General features: G+C 42.5%; 1 protein-coding gene across 1 annotated transcript in view; it reads right to left on the minus strand.

Moving 5' to 3' along the window:
- The window catches only part of EFTUD2 (elongation factor Tu GTP binding domain containing 2), a 45,856-nt gene that overhangs the window by 12,958 nt on the left and 13,484 nt on the right, over positions 1-19,414 (minus strand). The window contains exons 5-11 of the mRNA XM_027872835.1: positions 18,072-18,147; positions 17,476-17,541; positions 16,581-16,616; positions 11,979-12,069; positions 9,652-9,734; positions 8,699-8,865; positions 3,046-3,170 (exon numbers count right to left, since the gene is read on the minus strand). Coding sequence (XP_027728636.1) covers positions 3,046-3,170; positions 8,699-8,865; positions 9,652-9,734; positions 11,979-12,069; positions 16,581-16,616; positions 17,476-17,541; positions 18,072-18,147 — 644 coding nt within the window. The remainder of the gene's footprint in view (positions 1-3,045; positions 3,171-8,698; positions 8,866-9,651; positions 9,735-11,978; positions 12,070-16,580; positions 16,617-17,475; positions 17,542-18,071; positions 18,148-19,414) is intronic.

A 19,414-nucleotide genomic window follows, 5' to 3' on the forward strand; every position in this document is an offset into this window, starting at 1 on the left:
GGGGTAAAGGGACAGTAATAGGACATAAGAAAAGGGCAGTAGAAAAAAAGCAAAAGAAGAGAAAAGAGGGCTGCTGAGGATTCTTTTTAAAAGATGTAGAGAACAGAGAGGCCACAAAGAAGCAGACAAAGCATGACAGTTTGGAAAGCTAGAAGTTGGGTTTATTATGTACTTAAAAATTAAAGCAAGTTGTGCATAAAGGAAATCAGTGGCTTCATGTATAATCTTCTTTTTCTGTTCTACTATGCACACAGAAATACCCATTTTATGCGGTATTTGTTAAACTGAGAATAAAAATAAATATAACTAAGTCACTGAGACCATATGAGACCAAAACACAACTCTGTCTCCCTCACACTCTCTAGTCTCAGTGTTTAGTGGTGTGTGAAGGAAAAGATGACTGACGCTTTTTCTGACTTTATTGCACAGGGTTTTCTCACTGATACCCCATCCCTCCCCCTCGTTTCTCTGTGATCCATGGGGAAGCTCTGGGCTGCTGCCAGTTTTAGCAACCCTACAGCTGCAGCCTGCCTGGACCACCTCATTTCTGCTGTCCTTCCACCCTGACTCTGCGTGCATACAGGACCTTACAGTGGCCAAGAAAAAACACCAAATCTAGTCTGGAGTCTCTGACATTTCATCTCTTCCCCCCCCCCCCCCCCCCCCCCCCCAAAAAGAGTTTTTTTCTGGTTGGGCTATAAACACTGATCCTGACCAAGACAGACTGAACAACTCAGCCTTTCTAAGACTGGATTCAGTCCCGATCCAGCTGAGTCTCCCACTGGGCCAAACAACAAGCTGAGATTCAGGGGCTCTGGGAGATTCTGCTGTTACACTGGCATCTCTAGAACCTCCTTATGTTACACAGACATCTTTCTGGTCGCTTCAGACTTAATATATCTAAAATCAAAATAATTATTCTTCTTCCATCCCCTTGTCCCCCAAACCAGCTCCATCTATTTTTGTAAGAGATTCCATCGTTTTTGTAGTCACAAGATAAATATCCTTTATCATTCTTCCCCTCCTCCTACCCCCATTTAGTTCTAGTCACCAAGTCTTGTTGATCCTTCCCCTGGAATACTCCTTAGAGGCTACATCTTCTTCATCCAATACCATTCCATCCCCAAAGACAACGCTCTAATCATCACACTTATTCTCTCACACCTGCACCACTGCACTAGCTTGCTATCCAGTCTCCAGCCTCTTCCCCCCACACCTGTATGTCTGATTCTCATAGCTGTTAATCCTACCCCCTTCCTGCCAATTTCAACATATCCTGTATTTACTTATCCGTGATTATTTCACGTTCTCCAATAGACTGTAAGCTTTTCTGTTTGTACTTGTATTCCTAACGCCAAGTATAGTGGTTAGCTTAACTAATGTTTGTTAATCAATATATAATATCCACAAATGCCATACCAATCAGCTCCAAACTCCACTTGCACACGCAGGTTCCCCACTCAAAAACCTTCCATGGCTTCCCACGGCCTACAGGATAAAGTTCCAACTCCTCAGCTTGATGCTTAAGGCCCGCATTTGACCCTTGACTATGGCGACCCCACTGCTCATCTACAGAATTCTCTGTTCCTGCTACTCTGATCTAATCATCATTACCTGTGCCGTGCACATTTCTAGTTCCATGCCTGTTCTCCACACTTGCAATGCCCTCCCTATTCTCTACTTATCTGAGTCCTTAGCTTTCTTCCAAGTCCAATCCAAACCCAACTCTGGGGCTTACTCCCTCCTCTGAACTTCTGGGCCACTCACGAGTTATTAGTGCTGATACCATGCTTTGACTCTTAGTTTCTGCTGTTTGAATTGTTATTCATCCCTTCTGCTTATGTCCTCTCTCCCTAATACATCTCCAAATTCCCTGAGGGTTGGGATTGTGTCTTCCATGTCTCCTCTCTCTCTGTATCCCCAGGGCGTAGAATAGATCATAGCTAATGCTACAAACGTGGACAGTGACAGTGACAAAACTAAATGCTGCTGGTATATTCCTCTTCTGTGCTTTCCCTGATGACACTTTCCTGCACTAACACTGAGACAGAAGATAGGAATTTGTCTCTCCTGCATCTCAAAGACTTCCAACTAGGAGTTACTATCATACAGTTACATTACAGCTGCAGAAAAGAGCCCCATGATTCTGCTTCACATGTTACCTATGCTCCACCACCGTAATAGAGTCTTACTGTCTACACTAGCAGGTCTCAGTCTGATATTTGCTTCCCACATCAGTCTGTCTATGCCTGAAAGGCCCTTCTGCAATGAGGTCTGACGTCCCCATTCGTCTTTCTTTTTGCAGCTCTTAGAAAGGAGTATTTACTGAGGTGTAATAATAAGAACAGTTGGCATAAAACCAATTGTTCAGACCAGCAGTCTGTAACAGACTCTCCCCACTAGTCTATACAGGGTCTAGGGGAAAGTTGGTTCAAACTTAGACTATTTTCTTATTTCTTCACAAGAATAAATATATAAATATTGAGAATAAATACTGAGCAGCTTAGGGACCAAGGAGGCTTGGATAAGAAAGCTACAGGGACTCTCGATTTGGGGAGCTGAGGCAGGAGCTCTTGAGAAGCCAAGAAGCCAACATCAAAGTTCAACTAAGCATAGCCAGAAAGAGAATTACACACATCCATTGCAAATCTGATACAGAGTCCTTTTACCCAGCCCTCTCAGGACCCTAAGCAAACTGAACTGAACTGCTAGGAAGGCCAATGATAATAGATGCTTCATATCTAAATAATGTGCCCCAAAGCACTTTGTTGGTTTAAGGCATTCCTGGCTTCAGGGTATGCACTCTGCCAGGAGTTTTCATCCTAAAGGGTAATTCACCTTTTTCTTCATCTTTTTCCTATCACTTATACTTCTTTAATATTCATAATTCACTTGATTCTAAGAAGTGGTCTGGAGAAGGAAAAGAGTATTCAAAATATGGTAAAAGTCAGAAAAAAGCTCCCACAGAGGACTCTGGTGGGATGCCATGATCCCATCCACTCAGAATGAGAAACTCTGTTGAAGGAAAAAAGACAGATAACTTACCAAAAGTGTCAGCATAGATCTTGGCAAAGGAGCCCAGTGTGAAACAGATGCTGTATTGGGAGCTGGAAAAACAGACATTGCCCAGAAGCGGAGAGAGGATCAGGTTCTCATCGGTGGAATACATGCTGAAACAGAGATGGCCACAAACAGAATGACAAGCTGGGACGGACACTTGGATGATGGGATAGTATTGACACATGGCATATAGCTGTGTGCGGGACAGTATCATCACACAATCCAATCGCCTAAATGTGCTTACATAATAGGCTCAGCATTGCCAATAGCTTGGCCCAAGAGAGTGATATGATGGAGCTGTTTCCTAACTCTCATTCACAAGGTGACTTCCCAGAATTGGTAATATTATACATAATCTTGGAAAAAGTTAACTGCATGGGACTGACAATGGGCAAACCAGAGGCCAAAGACAAAGATTTTACAGTATAGAACAAATCAACTGTGCTAAGATATGCAAACACGTTTTCCTTGTAGCTTATCATCTGCTGAAAAATTCTCCCTACTATGCAGTACCATTTTGTTTTATTGTTTTAATGCAGTGTCTTTACCTTGAATCTATTTTTCTATGGTTTCAGCTTAGGACTATGAGTCAGGCTTTCCTCACTCTGTCCTGATGTAGAGTCATAGATTTAGAGTTTGAAAAAAGCTTGGAGTTGGTTGGAGCAGAGCTAGTCCAATAACTTCATTTAAAGATGAGGAAAACGAAGCTCAGTGGAATTTATAGATCTGTCCAACATTATACAAATAAGTAGCAGGACTGAGATTTGAATCTAGGTTCTGTCTCCAAAATTCAGTATTATTCCCATTGTACCATAATCTCTCACCAAATTACTTAAAATCATTTGGTGCTATATTTTCCTCCTGTCAAGACAAAAACTTCCTTTCTCCCCTGCCCTGTTCTGCCTACTGATTGTTATTGCTTGTCCTTTGTTCTCAAAGAGTACCATGCCATCAGGAAGGTGATGTCATGACTTGCTAGTGAATTGGACTTAAGTGAGGCAGAGCTATGAAAAGTTAGAAGCCTCACTTTCTCCTCTGGAGCCATCTGGGTCCAGTGGCAAGATATAGAGCAGAATGACCGGAGATGGCCCCTCTGCCTACTGAGCACTGTACTTGAGCAAAGTACAGCTTTATCTAAGGACTTTCCCAGTCTCTTGCCAACTCCATCAGACACCAAGTCCTAATAGTCTGACTATTAATTCTTTTTGCATCCCCTTGCCACTGTCCTAACACAGATTCTCACTGCTGTTCTATTCCTGAAGTTTCATCCTCCCAGGGTTTTAAGCTTGCCTTCTCTCTGCACACCAACCTGTCCTTTACAACGCTGCCAGACAAATCTCTCTAGAATATACATCTCTGTTCCCTCTTCCATACTAAGTAAACTTTAAACTCTTTATTAGCCTGGCATTCAAGACCCTCTCATCTGGTGCCACTCTATTTTCCCAGTCTTACCTCAGAATGATTTTTATCAGTTTTGCACTTTATATCCATTATGTCAATTGTGCAGTCACTATAACAAAGCAATCCTCATATTCCTACTTAATTGATTCTCTATCCCACTGACTACAGTGGCTGTTCCAAACCTTCTCTTCTCTCCTCAAATCCCCCACAACAAGCCCTTCCCCCACCTTTTTAGCGGAGAATCTTACCTTATACTTCTCAAAACACCAAGGTGATTAGCAGAAAGCTCCCTCTTCTCCCTTTTTCCTCGTCACACATCCCGCTGACATCATCCCCAACTGATCACTGGTGTCTCTGATGAAGAGGTGATCCTTTTTGCCAAGGACAAGCCCTCTCCATATCCCTCTATCCTATCTCCAAATACATTGCTCTATCATCCCTACTCTAATTTTTAATCTCTCCATATCTAATGATTCCTTTCCTATTGTTTGCAATCATGCTCAAGTCTCCTTATCCTTAAAAAAACCTTCACCAGATGCTGCCCTCCCCACTAGTTCTCCCCTATCTCTCTCCTTTTCTCAGCTAATCTTCCTGGAAAAAGTCAACTGGCAGCATCTATGCTGCCTTTTCTCTCACTCTCCTCTGAACCCTCTGCAATCTGACTTCTGACTTCATCACTTAACTGAAAATTTGCTCTCCACATTTACCAATAACTTTTAAATTGCCAAATCTAATGGTTTCTCCTGAATTCTCCCTTGTGAGCTCTCTGCAATATCTGACACTGCTGACCACTTTCTCCTCTCCTCTCTGGGTTTTCATGACATTGCTCACTTTGTTCTCTTCCTACCTGTGTGACTGCTACTTCTCAATTTCCTTTGCTGGTTCATCTTCCATACCATGTCCCCTAAATGGGGGTAAACCTCAAGGCTCTGAATGCACCCACCTCTTTTCTCTCTATATACTCTCTTACTTGGTGATCCTATCAGTTTCCATCGCTTCAATTATCATCTCTATGCAGATGACTCCTTGATCTACATATTTGGCTTTAGTTTCCCTCCTGAGCTCCAGTTCATCATCATCAACTGCGTATTGGACTTTATACTAGAACCTGCTCTCTTCTGAACCTCCTCATGCAGCTGAGGGCACCGCCATTCTTCTGGTGACGCAGGTTCACAACCTCAGTACCATCCCTGACGCCTTACTCTCTTCTACCCCAAATAGCTAATTCATTGCCAAATCTTGTTTTTTTTCTCCACAACATCTCTTGCATCTGACCTGTTCTCTTTCTCTCAGTGACCACCTTAGTTCAGGTCCTTATCACCTCTCACCTAGACAATGGTCTCCTAAATCGGTCTTCTCTGCCTTAGCTTTTCCCCTACTCTAAATCAACCTCCACACAGCTGCTAAAGTGATTTCCTAAAGCACAAGCCTGACCACGTCACCAAGCCCTACTCAGTAAATTCCAGTGGTTCCCACTTACCTCTAGAATTGAACTTTTCCATCTGACATTTCAAGCTCTTGTAATCTTTCCAGTCTTCTCCATTACTCCCCATTCACTTGCTCTGTAATCCAGCCACATTAGCCTATCTGCTGTTCCTCATACAGGATGTTCTATCTCTGGTCTTGATATTCTCACGCCTGGAATGTTTTCAGAGAATCCCTGGCTTCCTTGGAGACCCAGCACAAGCGCCATCTTCTGTAGGAGGCCTTTCTGGGTTCCCTCAGCTGCTAGACTAGCCTTCCTGTCTAAGGCTACCTTCCAACTATTCGATATATATCTTACAAATTCTTATATATGTACAGATTATCTCCACCATTGAAATGCAAATTCCTTGAGGGCAGGGACTTTTTTTTTATATCTCCAAAAATAAGCAAGGGGCCTGGCACATATTAAGTGCTTAACAAATGTTTGTTGACTGCCGGATCTCATTTTGATCCACAAAACACGCCTGTGAGGCACGTTCTTCAGGCACCATTATCCTCTTCTTAAAGATGAGGAAGACGAGGCTAAAAGAGAAAAAGTGGCTTACCCATGGTGATACCACTGCCCTCTACTCCCACGCTGTTGTAGCCAACCTCTTCTCACCCCCATCCTGTGCATTCCCTTACGGGTAAAGACCTTAGCCTCTTAGCATCTTGGCTTGGCACAAGCATTTTGAACCCCTCAGAAGTACTTCTCATGGATTATGAAAGTTGGTTGTGGGTATACAAAATCCCATTAGACTTTAAGCTCCATGAGAACATGAACAATGGTTATCTAAACTTCTTAGTTCCCCACCAACAGGATGCCATACACAGTAGACACTGAGTCAATGTGCTGAATGAATTCCTGTAGAAAAAGCCTCCTGAGGGAGCATTTAGCACCCAGACTGTGGCAAACCTAAGACATGCTGCCTCTTAATTCCTCCTCTCCCACCCATCTCTCACACAGCTGGCAGAATCACTTTCCTAAAGCACAAGTGTGACCATGTCCCTCCTCGGCCCCAGAACTGTGAACAGTGCCCTTCGGCCTCTAGGATAAAACACAAACTGAAAGTCCTTCTCAATCTGGCCCCGTTTGCCTTTGCTTCTTCTCCTTTCCCCACGTTCCTCATCACAGCCAAAGTGGCCCACATGGGCTCCTGAGCTCAGCACTTGGCCATCCTCTGGGCCTCGCCCCGGGCTTTCCATCTCCTGTACTGGAATCAGGAGCTGCCTCCTCCTCACATCCAAAGCTCAGCACGTATCACCTCCTCCCAGATTCCCCTCCTGGTGCCCTTAGTTGTGGGTGTTCAACCCCTCCCCGAATAACCGTGCACTCAGTAATCAGTTAATGTGCTGTAATCCCCCAACATCCATCGGCCTTCGCCTCTGCCACGGAGAACACAACTCCTCAGGGGCAGGGACTGCTCATGTTTTGTCTTTGTAATCCCAGTGCATGGCACAGAGTAAGTACTTGACTTAATAAATGCTTGTTGGATTAGAAAAGATTTTACAGCTACAAGGCAGGACAACTAAAGAGGAACAGACAAACTATGTTATAAAGCAACAGAAACTACAAAAGAGTTGCAAAAAATCATCTTGGGGGCTAAGAATCCAAAAGACTCCTAAAAGTGGTTTTGCGTGCTGCTCAGACACTGCTCTCAATTCCCTACAGTGGAATAACTCTTTAAGGGAAAAAGTATCTTTACAGATAGATCTAGATGGCTGTCTTATGGAATCCTAGGGCTGGCAGAGACCCCAAAAGATCATTCAGTCTATTTCTCTGTTTTCACACAACGTTGCACCTACCCCACTGACCGTGGCAGATGGTAGGACTGACAGTAATATTAGTAGCAGCAGCTGCAGCTGCAGCTTCATAAAGCTTTCATGCAGCTTGTGCAAGCAGCTGACATTTCCACAGCCCTTTCAGGTTTGCAAAAGTCCTTTACACACATGATTTCATCTAAGGCTCACAACAATGCTGTGAGTTAGGTGCTATTATTACCATCCCCATTTTACAGATTAGAAAGCAGCTCAGAAAGTTAAATGACTTGCCCAGGATCACACATCTATTAAGTGCCAAAGGCATACTCCAATCCCAGTCTTTCCTGACTCCAACTGTGTAGGATGCTGACTCTCTACACTATGCAATACATCACAGGCTTTCCAATGCTTTGCTGGGAAATTCTTTCTGAACCTGTCCAGTTTGAGTTAGTCCGTTTAGAGTGAAAACGAGGGACAGCTACTTGCTGCCACTTATTTAATAATCCTTTTCCTGAAGGTCTGAGGCTAGTTAGGTCATTTGGTTGATTAGCAATGACAATGAGACCAAGTTTATGGTTCAATCCTTTCATGGCCACAGCCTATATCCCTAGCCCTGATCTCACTAGAAAAAAAATCTCAGAGCACACACCTTGTCAATGGTGGGTCAGCAGCAACATTTCTGTCTATGTCAAACACACTCACTCAGTTATTAAATCCCATCAATCTCTGGCCTCCTTTTACCTAGGTCAAATTATCCTGATGCTTCCTACTACCTGTGTTGCCGTGGGCAACTGCCGTGGGCAGTCATTTCATCACCTTGGGACTCTTCTTCCTGTGAGGTCCCTTCCAGCTCTAGGGTTCTGACCCTAGGAAACTCTATTCCTTGACATCACAACAATTCACCTCCATCCAGGCCTTCCACACCACAACCTCAAGCCCTCAGGGTTACAATCTCTAAAAAACTCAATAGCACTAAAGAAGGGAAGCACACTCCACATGGTCTCCCCCATACCTGATTAATCCATTGACTTCATCCACAATGTGACGCAGCTTGTAATAGGCATCTGTCGGGGGAAGTTTTAGCTCTAGAATCAGCCGGTCAATCTTGTTGATGCACACAGTGACGGCAAGCCTCTCCTGCACTGCGTGCTTGATCAGCCGCTCAGTATTCAGCATCACCTAAGGAACACCAGACTCAGAGAATGGAGGAGAAGCCATGAAAGCCCCACAGCAAGGTTGCAAAGGGCCTTATCTTTTAACATGGGCAAAGCAGGAAAGAGGGTTGGGACAGCAGATAAGCTCCCTTACTTATTCTTGGAATTGGTCAGCCAAGACCTGTGATTAGCCAAAAGGAAGCACTATTTGTAAAGAACTATGCAAACTTAAAGCATTATAAAAATGCTAGTTTTTGTTGTTGTTATTACCACTTAAAGAAGCAGGATTATCTGGCTAAGAACTAGTAGCTCCCCCTACTGGCCACCTCACCAATGGCACACAAGTGAGGAAACTAAATATTGGTGTGGCTTTCTGACTACCCGGCAAGGGCCTGTGGAAACCTTGAATTTGTCCACCCAACCATCATATTCTTTCTCAGCTGAGCTTTCTAACTCCTACCACTAACTCAATAAAATCATTAATTTAGAGCAAATATTTAAAATACATTTATACCTGCCCCCTCCCTCCAGATTACAATGTTATCTCCTCATTTCCTAAATCATGTTGAATTCCACTGATCAGCTCTACCAAGGGAAAGGAGTGATTACACCCCTTTTAAGAATGGATGCTGAATTTGATTCACTGTCCTTAAATCAGAGCAAAACTAAACTTAATCACACAACTACCTTAAATTAATCACCAAAACCTCTGAATCCTTCTCATTCTTTTGCTCTGGGAATTATTTGCAGCAATTACAAGGAAGGGGGTTAAGAAAATACTGTCCAAGATCTCACAAAAACAAACGCTCACCCCCTCAGCTGCGTCAATGAAAAGCACTACCCCATCGGAGATGCGCAAGCCAGCTGTTACTTCATCAGAAAAATTCACATGTCCTGAAAAAAACAAACATGCAGAAAGGGCAGTCTGTGGGTACAGCTTAATGCACTGGTACTCTTACCTGCCTGCAATGGCTCAAATGAAAGTCCCTGGCTCTCTTCCTTCAGCACAGTTACTGCAACTATAGGCAACCTCCAGACCTATAACACCTCCTTACCTTCCCCCAACCCAAAGTCTCCCACAATTCTGAAATTCCCATTGATAAGACAAACTGAGTTAATCCTCTTCTACAAAAGCCCTTGTTAGGTAAGATGGGACACACATCTGCACCCACTAACAGATTAATACAAATAAATTTATTCAAGTAGCAGGTAGTGGCTCTAGAAAGCAGAGAAAAAACCCTTTGAAAAGGGGATAGAGGACAGCATGAACTCTATGCCTTGCTCTTCCACTAATTACTGTTTGACCTTGGGAAAGTCACTGCCTCCCTGGGCCTTGTCTGCCTCATTTGGGAATTGGACTAGATTATCTCTAAGTTCTGACAGCCTATTTTTCTGTAACAAACACATTTTCTTGGCCCAGGAGGTATCAAGAGACAGTTCAGAATTCAGGAGAAAGATAGGGGCAGGAAGGGGTCGTGAGCAGTACAACAGCACCAGTGTTCTGGGGAGGAGAGGTAGAATTAAAAAGTAGGGGAAGGCTGGGTTACAATTCTGATCTAGGGATACCCTAAATCAGAGTGTGGAACCTGCAGCCTTGAGGCAACATGTGGCCTTCTAGGTCTCCTTGGGTGTGGCCTTTTGACTGAGTACAAGTTTTACAGAACAAATCCTTCTATTAAGGGAATTTGTCCTATGAAGTTTGGATTCAGTCTAAGGGCCGGACTTGAGGACCTGGAGGACCACATGGGGCCTCAGGGCCGCAGGTTCCCCACTCCTGCCCTAGATCGAGAGGGAAAACCTACTTGGGAAGTCATGGTTTCCTTCAATGATATGGCACTGGAACAGAAACAAGGGGGCCATGGGATGCCTGGAACTGGTCAGCCAAAGGAGATGTTTAAAAGGCACTTTATTATTACATATAATATATGTAACAATATGTAATATAAAATAGTAACATAATATTACAAATATATATTGACTATATAATACGTGTTATATCTTCATAACACTTTTGTTATTACATATTACTTAACATATTCACTATTCCTTCCTAGACAGGAAGGATTTAAAGCATGATGGATGTCCACCGAAACTGCTCTCTCCAAAGTTATTAATGATCTCTTAGTTGCCAATTCTCAATTCTCAATGCTCATTCTCTCTGACCTCTTTGCAGCCTTTGACACTGTTGATCACTCTCTACTCCTTGATACCCTCCTCTCTCCAGATTTTCAGAATGCCAGTTTCTCCTGATTTTCCTTCTATCTGACTTCTTTCTCTGTTTTTTCTGTCTCTTTTGTTGGATCCTCCTCCAGATCACCTCCCCCGCCCCAAACCACAGGTCCCTCAGGATTCTGTCTAGGCCCTCTTCTCTTCTCCCTCTATACTACTTCACTTGGTCATCTCATCAGCTCCTATGGATTTAATTACCATCTCTAGCTTGATGATTCTCAAATCTACTTATCTTGCCCCAATATTTTCTGCTGACCTCCAATGTCACATAGCTAACTGCCTTTTAGACATATTGAACTGAACGTCCATTAGACATCTTTAACACATTATGTCCAAAATGGAACCCATAAACTCTCCCTACCTTCCCTATTACTGTACAGGTAACACCATTCTTCCAGTCTCTCAGTCTCTTAACCTAAGAGTCATCCTGGATTCCTCACTATATCTCACCAGACCCCCTTATCCAAAGTGTTACCCAGGCTTATCAATTTCACCTTTGTATCATCTCTCAAATGCCCCCTTCTCTCCTCTGACACTGCAGCCACTCTAGTGTAGTCCCTAATCACCTCATTCCTTGATTACTGCAATAGCTTGCTGCAGTATCTGCCTGCCTTAAGTCTCTCCCCATGACTCCTGTATATAGCTTATTTTGTATATATTTGTTTGCATGTTGTTTCCCCATTTAGACTGTAAGTTCTTTGAGGGCAGGACTGTCTTTTGCCTCCTTTTATATCCACAGTACCTAGTATGTATTAGATATTTAATAAATGTTTATTGATTGACTGACACCCAAGCATGAACTTGTCTACTCTTGCAATTGAGAGCATGAAGGAAAGCAAAAAGTGGTCGAGATGTTAAAAGGTGAAGCAATGATCTATTAGTTGTGCCAGCAGAAACCGGCACACTCACCTGGTGTGTCCATGATATTGAAGAGGTAAGACTTTCCCTTGGTATCTGGCAGGACCACTGTCACTGGAGTACTTTTGATGCCAACACCCCTCTGAAAGGATAAAGTAAGAAGGTGAGATCTAAACATAAGAGGGCACTGAGGCTGGGGTCACTCTGTTCTGGAGATCTTGCCAACTAAAAATGAACTGATAACCCTATTATTTCCCCAAGGGCCCCCTTCCTCACACATATAGCATGTGATTTTTATCTAAGCCCATTCTGCTATGATCTTTATTTTTTCCTGCTATAATCTTGATAAATTATTTTTCCCTTTCTTTTTAATGAGGTGGGGAGAGAGATTCCCTACGATAAATCTGGAATAGTGAAGAGAGATGGAAGGTAGTACAAAGTTTATTTAGAGACATCTAGGTCTAACCTCCCTAATAGGGGTAATAAATGTTTTAATCTAGTGTGACTGGTCTAAAGTAAAAAAAAAAAATCAATACAATGACTTATGTAAAAAGTAATTTTATTTTGGGGTAGTTTTTACTTTAGATTTTAAAATCTTTTTCATTTTAAAATAATGTGGAACATAAAAGAATAATAGGAAACTAATAAATAGAATTAGACACAGTACATAGGTTTACATAATGACATACATACATGTGTGTATCCACATACATGCATGTTTAGATACTGAGAGAGGAGCAGCAGAGCACAGTGGATAGACTGCTGGGCTAGGTTCAAATCTGCCTCTAATGCTTACCAATATTGAGACCCTCATTAACCCTTATGTGCTTCAAGCAAATCTCCATGACTTATCTATTAAATCATACCCTTTATAATCTGTTTGTGGAGGGAGTTCCTACACCAGGAATTCTCTACAACGACAAAAATCAATCAATAAATATTTAATGAGCAAGTACTGTGTATCAGGTACCGCGCTAGGGGCTTGCGGCAGGAGTAGAGGGGGCACCCACAAAGACAAAACTAAAATTGTTCTTGCCCTTGTGGAAACTACTTTCTATGAGGGGAAACCACTTGTACACATACAAGTAAATATATAGAATAAATACAAAGTAATTTCAGGAGTGGGACACTAACAGCTGGGAGGCAATCAGAAGAAGCCTCCTGTAGGTAGTGGTGCTAGGGCTTCACAAAAGCAGAGATGAGGAGGAAGAACAGCTCAAATCTGGGGGCCCAATCTAGAAATAAGTATGGAAAGGCAGGCTGGAGACAGACTGTGAAGAGCTTTAAACGTCAAACAAAAGAGTTTGTATTTTATCCTAGAGACAAGAAGGAGCCATTGGAACTTTGTGAGCAGGGAAGTGACATGGTCAGATGCATGCGTTATAAATGTCACTCTAATGTGGATGTAGAGCCTCTATCAGACTGCATGCCTTCTTGGGGAGGGAGGTGAAGAGGAAGGAGGAGAAAATTTAAAACTCAAAAGCTTATGGAAGTGATTGTTGAAAACTAAAAATAAACTAATAAAAAATATCACTCTGGCAACTGTGTGCAAGATGAATTAAGAGGAGAGACTCGAATCTAGAAGGAAGGCTATTCCAACAGTCCAGGGGAGAGGTGCTGACAGCCTGCATCACGGTGACTATAACTGTTAAGGACTTAGATGTGAGAGATGTGGTGGTGACAGAACAACAGGATGTGGTGGGGAGCAGGGATGAGAGTGAAGAACTGAGGCTGATGTTGAATTCTTAATGTGGATGATGGGAAGGATGGTGGCACCCTCAACATGAACTGGGAAGTTAGAAAGAGAAAACAGGTTTGAGGGATAAGACGATAAGTTCTGTTTGGGGTTTATGGAGTATGAGACGTCAATGGGACATGAGATGGATGTTTACTAAGCAGCTGGAGAGGTCAAAGTGGAGTTCAGAAAGACACACTAGGCCTCAATATATAGACCTTATGTAAAAAGTAATGTATGTAAAAAGTATAGAGGTGATAACTAAACCTACGGGAAGTAAAGAGATCACTGAGAAGGTGTAGGGAGGGAAGCGGGCCCAGGCCAGGTGTATTTAGTTAATGGCAGGACAAGAATGAGAGGGCAGTAAAGGAGAACTAAAGCATCCAGAGAGGTAGTAGAACCAAGAAAGAAGAATGTGATACAAACCTAGAAAGGTAAGAGTATCTGGATAGGTGGAGTCACCAGCATCAAAAGCTACAGAGATGCAAGCTAAGAAAAAGTCATTGCATTTGGCAATTAAGAAGTCGCTGGTAACTTTGAAGAGAGCAGTTTTAGTTAAGTGATGAGGGTCAAAGTCAGACTCTTAAGTGGTTGAGGAGTAAGGGAGAGGAGAAGGACTGGAGGCAGAAAGTGTAGACAGCCTTTTCTGGGAGTCTGGCTGTGAAAGGGAGGATAGCTGAGGCAGGGAAGGGGATGGGAGGATGTTGGTAGAGTCAAGTGAAAATTTTCTAAAGATGGAGGAGGGAATTCTGGGCATGTTTGTGGGCAACAAGGAAGGAAGTAGCAGCTAGAGAGAGACTGAAGATTAGAGAGAGACTTGATGATAATGACAGCAATCTTCTGGAGAGGACAGGAGAGAATGAGATCAGGGGCACAAGCAGGGAGGGCTGGCCTTGGGAGCAAGGCCATCTCATCTTCAGAGACTGGATTAAAGGAGAGGAGAATGGGGATCTCAAAAAAAAATGGCCTCCTGTTTCAATAAAGTATAAGGCAAGGTCCTATGAGGAGGGAAAAGAGCCTGGTATAGAAGGCTTGAAAGAAGAAAAGATTTTGAACCAGTCACAGGAGGGAATGAAATCCTGTCAATTAAGGAAGAGTAAAGCGATTTCCTTGAGGGTCCAATTGAGAGTGGATAACAAACTTGTAGTGGACCCAGGGAGTATAGCTGTTACGACTTCTTCCATCACTATTCCACAACATTGGTCTAGGAAGGAAGGAAGTAGATGGTAGGTATAACCAAGAGGTGGGTCTGGGCAAGGAATGAGTGGTGAAAGGCCAAGGGTACATAGGATTGAGAATACAGGGAAAGAAGATAATGCAAAGTTCAGCTGTTAACTACAGGGTTTAGGGAGGGAAGAAGAGGGAAACCAGAACAGAAATTGCAGGCGCATGGTATATTACTTATCTCTCTCTCTATAGAAATATGTACATATATGTACTCGAGCACATGTATGATGAGACAGTAAAAGAGACTGACAAAGGGAGAGCGATACGGAGAAAATACACTGTCAAGAGAGGCAGAGACAGAGAAAGAAAGAGAGCTTATGTACTTTAGAGGACACAAGGTTTAAACCCTGCCTCTGACATCCACTGGCTCTGTGACCTAGGACAAATCACTTCCCTTCCACCACTCCAGACCTCAGTTTCCTCAACTACAAATGAGACTTGATGACCACTAAGGTCCTTTCCAGCTCTAAATCTATGATACTATGTGTGGCACAACATAAAGGGGTCTAAACATGGAACAAGAAGTTGATGGATTTGACATCTAATTCTTCTAATTCCCGTATGACCTTGATTAAGTCACAGGAGGACAACAAAGCCCACACTTTCTACCTCAGAGACCATGGATTAAGGGCTGACATGGATGGAAGAGGTCATTGAGTCCAACCTCCTCATTTTACAGATACAGAAACTGAAGCCCAGAGAGTGGGCTTCGGCTGGACAAGTGCCCAGGGTCACACGCTGCCAGTAAGCGAGTGAGGCAGAATCTGAGGCTTCCAGCCCACGACTCAGTCCACACTATGCTGCCTTGCAAAATAAAGCAAATGCTTGTGATCAAAGTGTCTTGCAAACTGTAAGACACCAGGAAAATGTGAGCCATTGTATGTGTATGTGCACACGTTAGTTCTATAAACTGTTCATTTATTAAGGAAGAAAGGGGAGGAGGAGAAATGAAAACATGGATGACAGAGACAGACAAATACATGCCCCACTGACTCATAGACCAAATAAGAGCTATACACACACGGAGAGGTGGCAGCACACTCATGTAAGGGGAGAGGGGCTAGAGTTACAGCTACAAAACCTGGGCTCAAATCTTTGTGCTGAGACTTTGGGAAAATCACTTAAACCTCCCTAAACCTGTCCCCTCATCTGTAAAATGAGGACATACCCACTCATTGCTATTTAACTTACCAGGCTATTACTAGAAGCAAATTAAAAAATACAATATTCTGCTATTATAATATCTTGCTACAAAACATAAGCTATTATTATGAATGTATTTCTGTATGCTATATACATATGATTATACCCTCTTTGCAGTGTAACATCTTTATCTTATATGCTTTTTTTTTTTTTTGGTGAGGCAATCGGAGTTAAGTGACTTGCTTTTAATATATTGCTAATTTTAGATCTGTGCTGAATTTTTGCAACTATAGGCACAGATTAAGATACTGTCTCTTGCTACTGGCTTTATAGGTCATATCAAATTCAAGCAGAAACAGTTTGCCTTAAAATGTGACTCCCCATCCCACCCTAAACTATAAATTATGGTGCCAAAAGGAGACTAAGATGCCAGAGGGAAGTAAGAGGTGTTATAAATCACTCCATGGTGTTGTCATTCATCCTCACACCTTACTGATCTAATAGCTGCTGGATCAAGTCAAAAGGAGCCGGTCTTCCTATGCACTTACCTCTTGCTCAGTAAACAGGATGTCTGTGTAGCAGAGCTGAAAAAAAAAAAAATAAAGGGCTCTCATTGTTATCATTACCCAGATTTAGATGCCTTGTCCTGGACAAACAACATCCTAACCTTCATAGTACTATAAGCAAGAAAAGGAACTGAAACTGCAGGAGACCCCACAGTTAAAATCTGGCATTTAGGACAGTGTCCATCCAATTGGAGACAGTCACTAGATGTATGAATAAAGTATACTGTGGAGGAGGACACTAGAGAATAATAAGGAGTAAAACCTGGTGCAGTCGGATGGATATAATCACTCAAACCCACGAAGGGCCCTTAGGGGTGACAACAGCAGAGCAGCCTTCTCAGAAACCCTGTATGTCAGAAGAGTCAACTGGTATTTCCTGAATTTAATTGCCAATAGGTTCCTTGTCACTCACTTTCCCTTCTTCCCCACTACCTGATGGCTCCCCTGGATCTAAGGATTCCTGATATTAAATATTTCAAAAATACTTTCCTGCCAGCATTTACTGCAGTGAGACTTCTAGCTACTCTGCCCTCATTTAGAGCTATTTAGATATTAGAGGTATTCATTAGGTATAGTGAAAACAAGCCTCAACTGTATATGTGCAGACTGGTTACTAATAAGAAGGGATAAAGTACATAACTCGAGATATATTAGGACAGAAGATATACCCCAGGGTGAGAACAGACTGCTAACACGTGGCAGGTGAAGATTCTCTACACTCAAATTAGAGTTCACAGCACCCTCTCAGAGACCATCAACAGAACCAACAACTACAAAGCAGCATCTGGTAGTTTCCATCTCTTTATAAGGTAAAAGGAGATGACAAAGAGAACACCAGGATTCAACCTGAGTCACCCACAATGGTAGCTCTACTTACATCTTGATCATAGCGCTTTCTGATTTCCGGATGAGTCTGCTCTATTAAACAATCTACAAAACAAGTCTTCAAGGGAAGAGAAAATGAAATATCAACAACATTGGGAAAGGTATAACATCAAATTACTTCTTTTTTTTTAAACCCCAAAATAATTAGGGAAAGGGGAAGAGAAGTGGTAGGAGAAAAGGCAGGACTGCAGGAGAGAACAATATTAACACTGAGGCCAGAGGTTAATTTCCAAATGAAATAAGATGAATTGCCTCTCAGACAGGTATCCCCTAGGAAATGAAAACTCATAAAAATCAGAGTAAGGCAGCAAGTCAGCTAAAAGCTCAATCTCTCTTCTTCTCTCAAGTTGTAGACACAAGGCTCAGGAAGGCAAGTGACTTATAAACATCTGCTGTGAGACAAGAATGCTGGCCACTCATAGCATGGTTTCAGAGCAAGGACAGACCCTCTGGAACCAGGAAACTTGCTTACCTGCCCCTCCCCCCCCCCCCCCCCCCCCAGCCCATCCATTAAATTTTCAGGGATGATGAACCACTAATGAAAATAAAGAGAAATCCAGTCCCATAGCTGTTCCAGGCCTTCCTTACTTTGCCATGGTGAAGATGTCCACAAAGGGTCACATTTCTGATCAGCTCTGAGTTGTCCATCAAGTCAGCCAAGAAACTGGAAAGAAAGAAGGGCTGGTTTCAAATGGCCTCAAGCAGGGGAGCTCTGCTTCTTGAATTATTCGAGAAAACCCAAACACCCAAAATCATACATATTTCAGTTTCATAACATTGGGGAAAGAGTCCTGAAGTAAAACAAGATTTTCTACTTGTGACTGTGTGAGAGCCTGTGGAAATGAAAATGCAAGCGTTACCCCTATATCTGTACAGATACTATGGCACCCAGAATGGAATGGTTCACCACTAAAGTCACTTAAACAGCAGGCTATACCCAGAAATGCATGCCTTGGAAAATTACTACAGATAGATAGATCTGTTATCTATATGATTATAGATATATATTATCTATATCTATCTATAGCTATCTATACATATAGCTCTCTCTCTATATATATTAATTATACTACAACTATAAAGTTTTTATTTTTGATTGTTTTCCTGTTTTTCTTTTTTGAAACACACTAGCATCAATACATCCAAATGAGTGTTGCCAACTTCAAAGCAGCTATCTTAGGAAGCTACAGTGTTTTTCCAATTGAAATCTCCTTTGGAACTCATCACCCGGAATTACCATCTGACCTAGGTCACAAGCTGCACTGGTCTCTTTACTTCATAATTATAACTCATTTGTGATCCAGAATGATGTGAGGCAGTCTGATCACCAGCCTAGGCTCCAGATGTCTGAATTTTGGATTTGGTCAGAGGAGGGAATGCCTTCTGATTAAACTCACTCGACCAGTATGGAAAGGTAATAGTGCAACTTATGGTCTTACAGAGGAGCCTGGAGCTCTAGGAGGTTAAGTAACTTATCCAGGGCCACAAAATCAATATAGGTCAGAGGAAGGACATGAACTTGCATCCTGCAGACCCTGAGGCTGGCTCTCTATCCACTGTATCACACTACAGCTGCAGGTGCCTTTTGACTATTTTCAAAAGTTAAATCCACCTTTCAAGAATGAAGATTTGCCACCACTGAGGATAGTGAAGGACTGTGATGCAAGAAAACCACAAAACAATCCAAGGTGAATGTTGCAAAATCACTAAGAAGAATGGCTCCAAAGAAGAGACAGAAGGAGGCACCTCACCCACTCCTTTGCAAAGGTAGAAGGCCTATGGGTATAGAACACTGCATTTATTTTTGGATTTTTTTTGGATGTTTTAATCAGTTTTGCTGATTTTTTCCTCCTTTTTTCTTTAAAGTATCTTTTGTAATATGGGATGCTTCTCTGGGAAGAAGAATACAAGGGGATATTTAGGGTATGCAA

The sequence above is a fragment of the Vombatus ursinus genome, unplaced genomic scaffold (assembly GCF_900497805.2).
Source record: "Vombatus ursinus unplaced genomic scaffold, bare-nosed wombat genome assembly UNPS02014801.1, whole genome shotgun sequence".
Lineage (NCBI taxonomy): Eukaryota > Metazoa > Chordata > Mammalia > Diprotodontia > Vombatidae > Vombatus > Vombatus ursinus.